A 15,212-nucleotide genomic window follows, 5' to 3' on the forward strand; every position below is an offset into this window, starting at 1 on the left:
TGGGTTCTTCCCTTGAGCTTGAAGCATCTCCCATCCAGGGCCGTCATCTCACCCCCATGAGTCCCAGCTCCTCCCGCCCCGTCTGCCTTCCCTGCCGGCCCCCAAAGACAGAGAGGGAGCTAGAGTCCAGAGACCAGCTCAGCAGCGGAGCCCCCGGGGCTCGGGGTGGGCTTACCTGGATCTGCACGGTGTCCTTCTTGGGCCGGTACCCATAATACTCCTCCTGGCGCCTCATGAACTTCCGGAAGTGCTCCTGGATGAGGAACGTGGCGTAGAACTTCCCCACCGTCACCTCGTCATCTGCAGAGGGGCCGACCACAGCCAGCGGGCGTCTGAGGCTGGGGTCAGCGTGTGGCCAGAGGACTGGCCCCTGGCTCCCCTCCTCCAGCTGGCCTGACCCCATGGGGTCTGCCCAAAGCTATAGAGGGCCAGGCCATGCTCCGATGCCTCTGGGCTCCCCGCGGAGGCAGGGCTGCCTCTGGGCCCCCAGGGCGCACCCACCTCCTATGGGAGGGATGACCTGGTCCAGGAGCTTCATGCTGGTCCTCTTCCAGACCTTCTTGATGATGGCTCGCAGCTCCTCGTTGGCCTGCTCGAAGTTACCTGGGGCAATGGACAGGCCGGGTCAGCAGCACTTGACAGGGCCACCTCTCGCTCAGCAGATGGTGGCTGGCTTTTCCCTGTGGTGGCTGCTGCCCTGGGCAGACTTTGCTGGGGGGGAACGATTGCTGTGCCCCTGGGGCAGCCCAGCCTCAGGTCACGTTTGCCCCAGAAGGCCTGGCTTCCAGCACCCAGAGTGGCTGACTGCAGAGGCTGTCCCCTCCTGTACTCCCTACCGTCCCAGGACAGTCATCAGTCCCCCGCACACTTGGTCTGTTCCACTTCCTCCAGGCAGCCCTCCAGGCGCTCTGCCTTGGCCCCCCCCCACCGACCCCTGGCCCCCCCCCATCCCCCGCTTCCCTCTCCTTGCCCTCCGGGGAAGCCTTCCCTGCCGCTGCCTGCTGCCTGCCATGGTCCCCTTTGGGGTGGCTCCGACCCAGCTGGGTCCCCATGAGAGTGAGGCCCCCTCACCGCCCCCCACCCTGTCTGTCTTCCGGACAGGAAGCCCTGCCCCAAAGTTCCTGCCTAAAGGCCCCCCAGGCCCACGCCTCTCACACTAACACTGCCTCCTCCCGCCCCACCTCCATCAGAGCTGGCTGTGTGAGGACAGAGGCTGGGTGACTCTGCCCTACAGATCCTGGGGGCGCCTGCTGAGCCCTAACGTGGCCTCGGCCTGGGTCTCCTCTCTGCTTCTCCCCAAGACTCCCGAGCCCCGACCTTCAGCTCAGAGGGCCTGGCAGGACCTGCGGGAAAGCCCAGCCCCCGGGGAGGGGCCGCCCACACCTTCCGTCTTGATCTTCAGAGCTGTGCGCACCAGGGCGAAGAGCGTGGCGTTGAAGGTGACCGTGCCGTCACTGTTGAGGGGCATGTTCATGCCCACCAGCCGCTGTGCGGAGACGGGGCTCACTGCGGGCGGGGCCCCTGGGCAGTGCTCGTCCTCACCGGGTGGGGGCAGGGGGATGGGACTGGGGGAGACTGACCATGGGGGAGGGGCTGGGGGAGACTGACCATGAGGGGAGGGGCTAGAGGAGACTGACCATGAAGGGGAGGGGCTGGGGAGACTGACCATGAGGGGAGGGGCTGGGGAGACTGACCATGAGGGGAGGGGCTGGGGAGACTGACCATGGGGGAGGGGCTAGAGGAGACTGACCATGAAGGGGAGGGGCTGGGGAGACTGACCATGGGGAGGGGCTAGAGGAGACTGACCATGAAGGGGAGGGGCTGGGGAGACTGACCATGGGGGAGGGGCTGGGGAGACTGACCATGGGGTAGGGGCTGGGGGAGACTGACCATGGGGGAGGGGCTGGGGAGACTGACCATGGGGGAGGGGCTGGGGGAGACTGACCATGGGGGAGGGGCTGGGGAGACTGACCATGGGGGAGGGGCTAGAGGAGACTGACCATGGGGGAGGGGCTAGAGGAGACTGACCATGAAGGGGAGGGGCTGGGGAGACTGACCATGAGGGGGAGCGGCTGGGGGAGACTGACCATGAGGGGGACGGGCTGGGGCTGGGGTGCAGGGTGCCCACGGTGCCCTCCCTGAGGGGGTGAAACGTGAGCTGGGGACGCTGCTGAGATTTAGTTCCCAGGCAGGGATGTGCGCACCCAGGGGACAACTGCTCTAAAGTGACTCACCCACTCACCCCGCCCCAGGGCCCCTGCCTCCTCCTCCGGGGGTGGGGGTCGGTGAAGGTGGGAGGGGGGTGCCCACCCCTCGCTGGCAGCGCTGGTTACCTTACACGCTACCCGGTGGGGGCAGAACTTCCCGAAGCCCAGCGGGGGCTGGATCCTCCTCAGCAGGGTCACCACGTCCAGGTGCTTGATCCTGCCCCTGCGGGGGTCACCAGACCTGTGCCCCAGGCACCCCCACCTCCCTCCCTGCCAGGAGAAGGGCCCAGGGGAGGGAGCCAGGAGACAGGGACGCCCCCTGACTTCCAGCCGTGTGTGGGGAGTTGGGAAGCTGGGTTTCCTTTCTGAAGAAGGAACAGTGTTCGAACTCACTGCTGCCCAGCGCACAGAATGGGCTCTCTGTTGGCGGGGGCGGGGGGCAGGTAAGAAGAGGCCAGTGTCCCCTCAGATGCGGGATCTCCAGGGCTGGGACCCAGACCTCATTTTTCCCAGGGGGAGCCTTCCTTGGGCTTTAGTCAGACTGTCTGGGGGCTCTGGGCTGTATTAATAGAAGTAGAGGGTGTGCATCAAGGCGGGTGAGAGCCCACTCGCAGAGGCGGGTAGAGCCTGCAGGTGCTGCCACGGGGTTAGCTAACGTGTGTCCTGGTTGGCACAGTGCCTGACACCTGGGAAAGTCGTCAACTGTGAGCAGGCGACCTTCTTACAAAGAACGTAAGGCAGCCCGGCTCCCCAGAGTTCAAGTGCACTCGAAGGCCCCGGAGGCCAGGTTACCCCAGTATAGATTCTGCCTCCGTCGGTGTAGGGTGAGGCCGGGGCCTGCACTTTCATCCAGCTCAGCTGCTTGGTCAGTGACCACATTCTGAGCAGTGGGGCCTAGAATGCCTGGGGAGGTAGTAAGCTCTCTGCTCCTCGAAGTGTCCAAGCGAAGCTGGATAGCCATCTCCCAGGGTCGACCAGGGGGCTTCTGCCCCGGGGGCTGTGGGTTCCCTCCCAACCCTGAGAGACTTCTCTTCTCTGCTCTGGGCCCTTGGGTAACAAAGGGAGGGAAAGCCTGCTCCTTCCTGCTGACTGGAGGGTGGCTCGCTGTCGGACGCCAGGCGGGGCCTAGAATGCGAGGGGGCCGGGGAGGGACGGGCCAGCACAGGGCCAGCAGCCTGGACTCACGTAGCCTCCGGGTCGTACTCCGCCCAGATGGCCTTGAACTCATCCAGGTGATGAGGGCCCAGGATGGACCAGTCCCGTGTCAGGTAGTCAAAGTTGTCCATGATGACGGCCACAAAGAGGTTGATGATCTGTGGGAGGAGAGCAGAGGGGTCCCTGCACGGGAAGGCAGGTGGCACGGTGATGGGCTGGGGGTGTCCAGGGGGCCTGGCGGTGTCCAGGGGACCTGGGTGTGTCCACGGGGCCTTGGGGTGTCTGGGGGGCCTGGGTGTGTTCACGGGGCCTTGGGGTGTCTGGGGGGCCTGGGTGTGTTCACGGGGCCTTGCGGTGTCTGGGGGGCCTGGGGGTGTTCACGGGGCCTGGGTGTCCACAGGGCCTGGGGGTGTCCACGGGGCCAGGGTGTCCACGGGGCCTGGGTGTCCACAGGGCCTGGGTCCACAGCTTCTCCAGGGGGCCTGGGTGTGCACGGGGCCTGGGTCCACAGCTTCTCCAGGGGGCCTGGGTGTGCACGGGGCCTGGGTGTCCACGGGGCCTGGGGGTGTCCACGGGGCCAGGGTGTCCACGGGGCCTGGGTGTCCACAGGGCCTGGGTCCACAGCTTCTCCAGGGGGCCTGGGTGTGCACGGGGCCTGGGTCCACAGCTTCTCCAGGGGGCCTGGGTGTGCATGGGGCCTGGGTCCACAGCTTCTCCAGGGGGCCTGCCTCCCAGCCCTCTGGCAACTGCGTCCCACACGCGAGCAGCCTGTGTCACTGCTCGGGTCCAGGAGGTGTCCTCTGCCCGGGCTCCAGGGACTGATGCTTTAAGTCCCAACCTCAGCCTCTTGCCTGACCCCCGAGGGACGCTGGTCCCCAAGCGCTGCCCCTGTGCGCTCCTTGCCTGCTCTGTGTCACCTGGCGCCTCTGAAATGCAAGCTTTGCTGCACACGGCCCCCTGGCCCAGCGGGTGTCTTCAGGGCCAGGACAGTGTCCTATTCACGTTTCTGTCCCTTGCCCTGAGCTCAGGGAACATGAGATGCTCAAAGGGTTTTAGTAAACATAGGAAAGAGAAAGAATGAGGGTCCGGGACTGCCGGGCTCTCTGCCTCCTGTGTGCAGGGACGGCGCCCTGAAGCCGCAAAGCCATCTGTGCTCTGCTGCAGGCCCGCGCGATGGCTCTGCTTCCAGACTCTCAGCCCCTAGCAAAGAGGGCAAGCTTCTCTTCCAAGGGAAGAGGGAGGGGCAGGCGGCTTTGCTGTCTATTTAGGAAGTAAAATAGAAGCCTCTGTTTTAGTGCAGAGTCTCAGTAAATCCTTTTGACTTTTTGATTGCTAATTGCTAATGACAACAACAAAAAGGTAAAGCCTTTTAACAACAGCTCTGGAGCCTGAGCCTCGCACGCAGGAAAAGAAGCCGCAGCCAGACCGACCACAGCAGGGACACTAGCCGGAGCCCCGGCTGTCTCCTGTGTCCCTGAGCTGCGTCCCTGGAGGGGCAGAGGCGGCCGGGCGGGGCGCGGGCTCCCCCGGGCTCGGCGCATCCCGCCCGCCCGCAGGCCCTCACCAGGAAGGCGCACAGCATGTAGAAGCTGAGGAAGTAGTAGTAGGCGAAGTCCGTGCCACAGGTGTACTCCTCCCCGGGGGCGTAGTCCGACTCGGGGTCACACAGCTGGCCGTAGCTGCAGGCCAGCAGGATCTCCTGCCACGCCTCCCCCGTGGCGCACCTGCAAGGCACAGGTTGGGGCACCTCTCACTCTGGGCCCCGGGTGAGGGAGCCGCCAGCCCCCTGCGAGCAGGACATTCGGGAGCAGGTTGGCACCCCTCAGGACCTGGGGTCCACGGGCTGCCCCTCTGCATCCAGGCTCCCCTGCTCTACCCATCGTGGGGCGCCCTGGGCAGGGGCTAAACGGAAAGGGGGCTTCCCAGACGGAGGCGCAAAATCACTCCAGGACTCATGTCACCCGTGGGTCAGCCAGAGCGGTGACCCCGGAGTGTGGGGTCAGAGGTCGTCAAGGCCCCACCCTCCCTCCGAGGGACACTGGACCTCTGCCTCCCGCCTCGGTGCAGCGAGGGTGGGGAACATGCAGGACCCCAGAGCACCATGGAGACGGCGGCCACTCGTCCAAGAGTGATTGAAACGGGGGCGCGGGCTGTCCAGGGTGAGCATCCGAGGACAGCAAAGCCTTGGCCCTTCTGAGTGCGCACAGGGCCCACGTGTAGGAAGCCAGCTGGCCTCCCACAGCCTGGGGGAGGGGCGGCAGGGGCCTCCTGCCTGAAGAGCAGCAGCACCGCCTGGGGGAAGGTCTGGAAGTTGTTGTTCCGGTTGATCTGGGTCCCGTCCACCAAGGCGATCTTCCCGAACATCTGCAGGCCACGAAAGGCTGGACTGTGGACCTGGACAGGTCTCTCACCGGCCCCAGCTCCCCCGACACCCTCCACCTCAGGTCACACAAACCGGGCTACAGCTGACCCCTGAGCAACGCCAGGGTATAGGTCTACAGTCAGCTCCCCGCCCTGTATCCACGGATTCAACCAACCATGAATCCCGTGGAGCCCTAGTACAGTTCCCTGAAAAATTCACGGATACATGGACACCCGAAGTTCAAATCTGCCTGTTCAAGGCTCACTTATGTTTCCAAGGTTGGGTGAAATTTTTCCCCTCAAGCCAAATTAATCTGGGAGGGGGACACTGTTCCTAACCAAGAGCTGACTTAGGGTCTCAATGTAGAGAGCAGAGTGCTTCAGGAGAGGGTAGCTGAGACCACCAGAGCCTCCAACAGGGGCTTTGGAGACCAGTTCCGCCCTTGTCCATCTGCCCACAAGGTTCCCCTGGGCTGCCTCCTCCTGACTGATGCTGGGCCGGCTGGGAACCACCTCCTCCTCTAGGGCTGTGGCCAAGCCCCGGGCTGCCAGGATGCAGGAGGCAGGCTGGTGAGAGGCCAGCCTGCAGGCCGGCCGGCCTCCCGGGGGCCCTCTGGCCCCTCACCTGCATGCCGATGACCGCGTAGATGAAGAAGAGCATGACGATGAGCAGAGCCACGTAGGGCAGGGCCTGCGGGCGAGGATGGCGGCTCAGGGTGCAGGGCTCCACCGCGCGCCCGGTACGGGGCCCTTCCTTAGCTCACCGGGGACCCAAGGCCCATGGGCCACACCCAGGGTGGCCCTGACGTCCCCGTAACCCATGCGGATACAGTCTCGTGGGTGGGCGAGGGTTCCCTGAGTGGGTGGGCTTCCGGGGTGGACAGAGTCCCATGGGTGGGGGGGGTCACATGGGTAGGCGGGGTCCCGGGGGTGGGGTCCCGTGGGTGGGTGTGGTCCCCGATGGGCGGGGGTCCTGTGGGCGTGGTCACAGGGTGGGCGTGGTCCCGCGGTGGGCGGAGTCCCGTGGGTGGGCGGGGTCCCGGGGTGGGTGCAAGGAGAGCGGTCCCAGGATGAGTGGGGATCCCGGGGTAGGCGGGGCCCTGGGTGGGCGGGGCTGCGCACCTGGAAGGACTTGATGAAAGTCCAGAGCAGCGTGCGCACGCCCTCCGCGCGGCTCAGCAGCTTGATCAGCCTCATGACACGGAACAGGCGGAAGAAGGCGCTGGAGATGCGGGCGCTCTCGTCCGGGTCCTGCGGGGCGCAGCCCCAGGGTCAGTCTGGGGCCGGGGGCGGGCGGGGTGAGGGCAGGCAGGCGGGGAGGGCAGTGTGTGCGGGATGTGTCGCGGTGGGGGTCTTCCAGCCCACCCCGCAGCGCCTGCTGGGACCTCGCGCGGACCCTCGCGGGGCCCAGGGCCCTGGGCTTGCTCAGCCGGAGGCGGGGTGGGCGGGGCGCCAAGCAGTGCGCTGGGCGGACAGGGATTCCGTCCGCCCTGGGGGAGGCAGCGGCCAGGCCCGGCGCCTGCCCTCTGTCCTGCCTCGTGTCATCTCCTCCCCAAGCTGCCACTCAGCTGAGGACCCCGGCAGCGCTCCCGCCCCTCCCCAGTGCCCCCCCAGCGCAGAGTCTCCCAGAAGCTCAGCTGCTCTGTGGCCATCAATTCAATGGCCACTCCACGCCCACCCTGCCCCGCACGTGGCTGTCCCAAGCCGGAAGGCCTCTGCCCATGTGCCCCCCTGACACACCGGATGAATGGCAGGGGAGAGCCCCTGCCTGGCTTTTGGCGTCCCCACAAGCTTGGTGCTGGTGACCTGTCACTGAGATTCTCTGTCATCCAGTCCTCTCTGGATGCTCCCGTCAGCACAGAGCCCCACTTCCCACCACACCCATGCACACTCTGGTGACACAGAATCTCCGCCCGCCCCCAACCGGACCCTCGGGGGCCTGCTCGGGGCAGGGGCCCTGAGCGCGTCTGCCCCATGCAGTCCAGCGGCCAGGCCCAGGCATGCAAGCTGCAGGGCAGAGCTGGTGGGCGAGCGGGGCAGGCTCATGCAGCCTGGAATTACAACGTTCCCGCAGCCGCCACCCAGGCAATACAGTCCCCCGCTGGAGGCCAGGAAAGTCTGTGGAGAGAGAGGGGGAGGGGAGAGAGGAGGGACATGGTGGGAGGGAGGTGAGGCCTCAGAGAGGACAGACCACAGAGGGTTACAGAGAGAACAAAGCAGGGAGGTGGGGGTGAGGACCCCCGGCGGCGGTTGGTTGGTGTGGGGAGGAAGCTGTGGGGACGGTGAGGCGGTGAGGCGACAGGCTAGGGGCCAGGGAGCAGGAAGAGGAGGGAAGACTGAATGTGGGCAGACCCCCTCGCCTCCCAGATGCAGCCTGTGTGTCTGGGGTCTGTGGAGCTGGGGCTGTGAGTGAGGCCACGGAGGACAGCCCTGCTCACGGTCGCCGGAGAGTCCAGAGGTGCTGGCCCCCACGGGGGTCCCACCCTCCAGGGTCAAAGGCCCTCTGGGAGAGTCTGAGACCCCCTGCCTGGGAGCCGGACCAAGGCTTCCGTCTCAGGGGCCAGCCTCCTAGACGGGCCGGGCTGTGTAGGGGCAGCCTTTCCTCCTGTTTACTCTGAGCTCCTCCCTGCGGCCACATTTCCGGAGAAGCCCTGTTTCTGGAGCCCTGGGGTGGGGAATCATGGTTTTATCTTTAATTATTTGGGAGACTGGTTCCCCGGGCAGCTTTCTCCTGGACCATGGGTTCTTAGCCCAGGCGGCACATCAGAATCGCACAGAGAACTTAAAAAAATATGCCCCTTTGCTGGGTCCCCATCCGGCCGATTAAGTCAGCTCCTGGGGACTGGGCCTGGCTTCCAGGTGTAAATGCACCCAGGTGATTTAGCACGCAGCCAGGGATGACAAGCCATGTGCCAGACCTGTGCCACCACGGGGTGCCTGCAGCCACACGCGGCCGTCTGGATTACGGTGAAAACAACACAGACGAGGTATTCACGTCCCTGGCTGCACTGGCCACATTTCACACGACCAGCAGGTACCCGTGGCTCACGGCTGCCACCGTGGACAGAGCAGAGCCCTCCTGGCAGAAAGTGCTAACCGACGGCGCCGCCCTCTCTGCTCTCTGGATTATATGGCAGGGATACGAGTCAGCGTTTTAATTCAAAGTCTTATCATGACTTTAGGCAAACAGGCCTGGTGACGGACATATGCTGTCCCTAAAAATCCCACGGTGACCAACGACACTCTCGTCCCTCCTGCACGGAAGAAAGAGCTCTGCCTGACCCCGACGTCCCCGACCCCCCACATGGACCTCAAGCTCCAAGTCATCGTTGGATGACTGATTGTCATTCAGGCCGAGACTGAGCCGGTGAGAGGTGCTGCCCCAAACCCTGGGCCCGCAGGGGCTACTTCCCAGCAGGGCCTGGGCGTGAAGGAGACGCGCACACAGGCCCCGGGGCACCCTGGTCTGCCGCCTCAAACCCGCCCCCTCCAGCCGCGTGCGTATGGACGGGGTTCCGTCTGTCCTGCGTGTGGGGTGAAGCGGACCCCAGGCCAGGCCTGCCCTCACCACAGAAGGCGCCGCTCTCTGCCAGGCTTCCCCTTACAGACTCCAGACTTGCCCTTGGCCCCTGCCCTGGCCCCCACCCTGCCCCCACCCACCCACAAGGGCCAGCCCTGGGCTGGCAGGGCTGCAGTGCTCACTGGTGGGCCGTGGGCGTGTGCCGGCTTGGGGGCTGGTCCTCTCCTGGACTCCTGGAGTAAGCGCCCCACGGCCACCCATGTCCCCGTCAGGGGCTGGCCAGGCCTCTCTGGGACGCAGCCAGCAGGCGCGCGGTCTGGGGGACGCGTCCTTGTGATCCCAGCCTCGGGTGCCGGGATGCCCTTCCTGTCCCCGGCTACCCACCTTCACCTGCAGTCTCCCCAGCTTCAGGTCCTTGGCGAGGCCGCCCTGCTGTCTGTCACCCCCACAGCCCACGGCCTGGGTGCTTCCTGGCCACAGCCCGGAGGCCCTGCTGGCTGGATGCCATGGGAACCTCCACTCCCCTGCGCTCCAGCCGCCCCCTCCCTCTGTTTATGGGGCAGCTGCCACACGCTGGGGGCAGGGACCCGTGTTTCTTGGCCTGTGTTTCCAACAACGCATGACCCACCCCACATGCAAGGCAGCTCCCGAACCCCAAGCCCCAGTGCAGAATCATGGAGATGTCCACCCTCACCCCCACCCACGTCCTTGACGCTTTCCTTCCTGTGGCCCCGGGCGGCACTTAACTCATCCCGCTGTCCACACAGCCACGGACTCACGTCCCCTTCCTGCTAGGGGATGAACCAGGTTCCCAGAGCCAGCGCTCCCTGGGGACCCCAGGGCTTCCGCCCAAAGATGTGGCTCCTGCAGTCGCCCCCCATCCCCCACAGGCTGATTCTCCCCTGAGCCCAGGATGTGCTCTAATTTCTCCCATTTTCAAAAGAAACTCTCCTTGGCTGCACACTCTCTCCAACTTCAAGGCTCTTTCTCTTTGTAGGAAACAGAACCGTCCAGGCCCGCAGCCCACTCTGTCTCTTGCCACTCCCGACTCCTGATGGGCATCCTTCCCCGGGAGGCTGTAGGGCAGGGGTCCCTCCTGGAGGAGCACCACCGGCCAGCCCCCAGACCTTCGCCCTCCAGACGCCCTGCTCTCTGCCGCTTGTCTCACCCACTCCCACGACTCTAAATGTCAGCTCCTTCCTGGAGTCTCCAACTTAGGGCTCCAGCCTGACCAGCCTGTGTGCTCCAGGCCTCTGACTCCAAGCCCGCTCCGTGTCGCCACCACAAGCATCCTGAGCTGTCGCGCCCCAAATAGGACTCTTGGTTCCTGCGCTACCCCCACTCCTCCCGGAGTTTCCACGTCTCAGAAAACGGAAGCTCAGTTTCTTGGGCAAGATCCTTGCAGTCATGGTTGATTACTTTTCCTCTCCCCCTAAATTAAGTTCATCAACAAATGCTGTCAGCTCAACGCTCCAAGCAGATCCAGCTGCTGGTCACCTGTCCCCTCCACAGCTCCCGTGCCACCCCTCATCGGGTGATCAGAGTACATCCTGACCACTTGCCCTGAGTGACCCCAAGTGTCCCCTGCAGCTTGTTGGCAGTGCAGCATCCAGAGAGGGCCTCTGAGAACCAAAGTCAGACCAGGTGTAAGTGCCTCCAGGGGCTCTCATCCCCCCAGAACAAAATCTCGGACTCTAACAAAGGACTAATTAACAAACTGTGGAAAATTCTTCAAGAGATGGGAATACCAAACCACCTTACCTGAGAAATCTGTGTGCAGGTCAAGAAACAACAGTTAGAACCAGACAAAAAACAACAGACTGGTTCCAAATCAGGAAAGGAGTCCCTCAAGGCTGTATATTGTCACCCTGCTTATTTAACTTACATGCAGAGTACATCATGAGAAATGCCGGGCTGGATGAAGCACAAGCTGGAATCAAGATTGCCGGGAGAAATATCAATAACCTCAGATATGCAGATGACACCACCCTTATGGCAGAAAGTGAAGAGGAACTAAAGAGCCTCTTGATGAAAGTGAAAGAGGAGAGTGAAAAAGTTGGCTTAAAACTCAACATTCAAAAAATGAAGATCATGGCATCCAGTCCCATCACTTCATGGGAAATAGATGGGGAAACAATGGAAACAGTGACTGATTTTATTTTTTTGGGCTCCAAAATCACTGCAGATGGTAACTGTGGCCATGAAATTGAAAGACGCTTGCTCCTTGGAAGGAAAGTTATGACCAATCTAGATAGCATATTCAAAAGCAGGGACATTACTTTGCCAACAAAGGTTCGTCTAGTCAAGGCTATGGTTTTTCCAGTGATCATGTATGGATGTGAGAGTTGGACTGTGAGGAAGGCTGAGCGCTGAAGAATTGATGCTTTTGAACTGTGGTGTTGGAGAAGACTCTTGAGAGTCCCTTGGACTGCAAGGAGATCCAACCAGTTCATTCTGAAGGAGATCAGTCTTGGATGTTCACTGGAAAGACTGATGTTCAAGCTGAAATTCCAGTACTTTGGCCACCTCATGTGAAGAGCTGACTCACTGGAAAAGACTCTGATGCTGGGAGGGATTGGGGGCAGGAAAAGAAGGGGACGACAGAGGATGAGATGGTTGGATGGCATCACTGACTCAATGGACATGAACTTGGGTAAGCTCTGGGAGACAGTGAAGGACAGGGAGGCCTGGCGTGCTGCGGTCCATGGGGTCACAAAGAATCGGACACGACTGAGTGACTGAACTGAAGAAAGGACGTGGTCCAGCCCCTGCCCTGTTTCTGAGCTCAGCTCCCCACTCCCCAGCCCTGCCACCAGGCCTCCCGCTGGCCCTTAGCCCACCTCCTCCTAGCTCACCCTACTGAGGGGCCGTGCTCTGCCCCCAACCCCGCACGCATGCCTCCTGCAGGACTGAACTGGGGCCACCCGATGCCACCTCCCACCCCTTCACTGGCACACCTGCCACGTGGTGGGTTGGTTTTCACTGCCTGTCTCCCCCAGTGCCCCGGCTCGTTGCTGTATCTGTAGCCCACATGGGGCACTAGGAAAGTATCTGAAGGGAGACGACCGCCTCCCTAACTGTGCACCTGCTTTCAGTCGTCTCCTGCCCTCACTCCAGATTCACTTTTTAGAAGTGCAGCTTTGATCCTTCCACTGCCCTGTTCAGAGACCCCCAGTGGCCCCCCACTGCCGGCGACACAAGGTTCGAGCCCCCCACTTGCCTCTCCAGCGGTTCCCCCACCCCTGCACGCTGGCCTGCTTCTACCGAGCTGAGCTCTCCACGCCCTGGACCTTCTGTTTCTTCATCTGTCTCCTGCAGCCACCCTGCCGGTGCAGCTTGTCCCCTCCCCACCTCCCTTTCCTGAAGGTCCCTTCACATGGCGCCACCTCCATGCAGCCTTCCCTGACCACCCCGCCCAGAAAGGACGTCTCCTGTCCACTGTGGTGCTTGCCGTGGGCCGCCTGGCACCTTCATTGTGCCTGGACTCTGAGGTGTGTGCTCTGCAGGATCTGTGGTCTGGGGTGCTGGGCTGCACACCAGTGGGTCCCCCACCAGGGTCTGTGGCCTCAGCCCCACCCCAGCGATGGCTCTGCCTGCCCGGTACTTACGTCGATCTCACTGAGGATGACGTCGATGATGCTGCCGATGACAATCAGAAAGTCAAACACGTTCCAGGGGTCCCCAAAATAGCCCTGGGGGAGGGGGTCCCAGGGTGAGCTGCAGAAGGAAGGGGCTCGGCGGTCCCTGTCTGAGGGATGCAGAGTTGCTGGAGTGGGCATGATGCCACTTTCCAGAGCTGCTCCAGGGCCCCTCCTCTGCTCCCTTACCTCCAGAGCATAAAGTGCTCCAACGGGAAGGCAGCATGCCCAGGAGACTCAGGATTGGGGTCCTGTCCACACAGGGAAGTCTTCCCCCACCCAACCCCCTGAAACCCAGGCTGGGGCTTGCGGGCAGACCTGACGGGGTGGGGGTGGGGGAGCGTGGACTTGGGGACCCGGACACTCCCCGGCCCCGGGGCTGCCGCTCACACGCTCAGGGACCAAAGAGGCAGTGGCACATACGGTCCACTCCCGCGGCCAGAACTGAGCGGCCGGCCGGCTCTGAGTGCCCAAGGGAGGACGAGGCCACGGGGGGCTCTGTGGGAAGGTCGCCCCCTGGCCACACGTGCTTGCTCTCCCCAGAGCCCAGGACTCACCCTGGCCTTGAACGCCATGAGCTTGAGGACCATCTCCAGTGTGAAGATGATGGTGAAGGCTACGTTGAGGATGTCAGAGATGTGGTTCATTTGCTCCGACTGGTTGTAGTGCTGCGGGGGGCACAGGGAGGGGCTGGGTGGCTCCCCCAGAGCCCCGCCTCCTTCCCCAGCCCCTGCCCCACTTTCCTTAGTCTCAGAGAACCGGGAGCCTGCTCCGGCCACGTCCAGAATCCTACTGGGCCTCACGGCCACGCCCTCTCCCCGGAAGGACTGTGAAGGGAGGAGAGGGGGGCCCAGCCCGGGTCCCATGAGCAGGTTACCCACACACATCTGTTCTGGGAGGCCGGAGTGGGGAGGCTCTGTGGCCAGCTCCCCGGAGCTGCCTGGGTGCAGGACCAGGAGGAAAGCCCCCTGGCTCTAGGCTGGGGCGACCACCACCACCCACGGTCACCTGTGCCTGCTGGCTGCCCCCCCGGGACACAGAGACAGCCTGGAGCAGTGCCCGCAGCCCCCTCGAGTCTTCCCTACGACCCTCCTGAGATCTGTGTCCTCCAGCATTTCCCAGGAGTCTCTCACCCTCTTAAAAATAAAGTTGACAGAAGCCCACTTCTTCCCTGAGACCTTCCCAGGCAGCAGAGGCTCTGGAGCTGCCCCTGCCCCAGCCCCACCTGTCCTGGCTGGGCTGCCGGACCCCTGTTGCTGCCTCGGGCCCCCATGTTGAGCCCGGCTCCTCCGCTCTGGACCCCCAGCTCGGGACTCCCTTTCCAGACCTGCCCCGCCCGGCAGCCTCTGGTCCTTGGGAGTGTATGTGACTCCTAGGCCAGGGGCCTTGCTGTGCGATTCTATTGATTCACTGGAATAAGGGATCAGATAATTAAGGCTTCATAACCATGCTGCTTGAGGGGCTTCCCTGATGGCTCAGCAGTAAAGAACCCGCCTGCCAATGCAGGAGACACAGGTTCGACCCCTGGGAGGCAAATATCCCCTGGAGAAGGAAATGGCAACCCACTCTAGTACTCTTGCCTGGGAAATCCCATGGACAGAGGAGCCTGGTGGGCTACAGTCCACGGGGTCCTCAAAGAGTCGGACATGACTGAGGGACTGAGCACGCAGTGACGCTGCTGACTGTGACTTGTCTACCAAATGTGCTCGTCCCCGCAGAGACGCCTGTTCTGTGAACATTAAACCCACTTTTCTTGGGACTGGAGCCAACATTCCAACCTCCTCCACCACCCAGATGTGCGACAGCAGAAGGAACACAGAGAGGGCACTTCGGGCTTCCCACACGGCCCACCCTCTTTGTGACCAGCCCCGTCCCTGAGTGGCTGCAGCCACGTGTGCGCCTGAATCACCGCCTTCATACACCGCCGCGTGCCTGGCACCCGGGCCTGTGGCCCGCTCCCCTCTCTGCCCCACAGGGCACCTCAGCACAATGGCTGGCACGGAGCGGGCCGTCCAGCCCTGGTCCCGGCGGCCTCACCTGCATGCCCAGGCAGATGGTGTTGAGCATGATGAGGGCGAACATCAGGTACTCGAAGTAGGAGGAGGTGACGATGTACCACACCCGGTACTGGTAGGGGTTCTTGGGGATGTAGCACCTCAGGGGCCGGGCCTTCAGGGCGTACTGCACGCACTGGCGCTGAGAGGGCAGCGTCAGGCAGGTCAGCGCCGGGGCCCCGGCCCCGCCCCCGCCCCGGGCTGGAGGGTCCCGCCCTCGGCAGACCAAAGGCAGCTGTGGCCGCTGCCGGCTGTTCAGGGAAGGGTCTCCCCCAGG

The 15,212-nt window shown here is 63.3% G+C and overlaps 1 protein-coding gene across 3 annotated transcripts in view; it reads right to left on the reverse strand.

Annotated features, from left to right (window-relative positions):
• The window catches only part of CACNA1S (calcium voltage-gated channel subunit alpha1 S), a 56,748-nt gene that overhangs the window by 5,445 nt on the left and 36,091 nt on the right, over positions 1-15,212 (reverse strand). For 2 of the 3 annotated variants that reach the window (XM_024976574.2, XM_059875843.1), the window contains exons 26-38: positions 14,919-15,077; positions 13,439-13,549; positions 12,852-12,935; positions 7,785-7,841; positions 6,846-6,974; positions 6,349-6,414; positions 5,635-5,726; positions 4,927-5,086; positions 3,393-3,520; positions 2,334-2,430; positions 1,384-1,486; positions 502-603; positions 176-300 (exon numbers count right to left, since the gene is read on the reverse strand). In XM_024976574.2, the coding sequence (XP_024832342.1) occupies positions 176-300; positions 502-603; positions 1,384-1,486; positions 2,334-2,430; positions 3,393-3,520; positions 4,927-5,086; positions 5,635-5,726; positions 6,349-6,414; positions 6,846-6,974; positions 7,785-7,841; positions 12,852-12,935; positions 13,439-13,549; positions 14,919-15,077 (1,413 nt within the window). The remainder of the gene's footprint in view (positions 1-175; positions 301-501; positions 604-1,383; positions 1,487-2,333; positions 2,431-3,392; positions 3,521-4,926; positions 5,087-5,634; positions 5,727-6,348; positions 6,415-6,845; positions 6,975-7,784; positions 7,842-12,851; positions 12,936-13,438; positions 13,550-14,918; positions 15,078-15,212) is intronic. The other variant, XM_024976575.2, reaches the window with a different exon arrangement.

The sequence above is a fragment of the Bos taurus genome, chromosome 16 (genome assembly GCF_002263795.3).
Source record: "Bos taurus isolate L1 Dominette 01449 registration number 42190680 breed Hereford chromosome 16, ARS-UCD2.0, whole genome shotgun sequence".
Lineage (NCBI taxonomy): Eukaryota > Metazoa > Chordata > Mammalia > Artiodactyla > Bovidae > Bos > Bos taurus.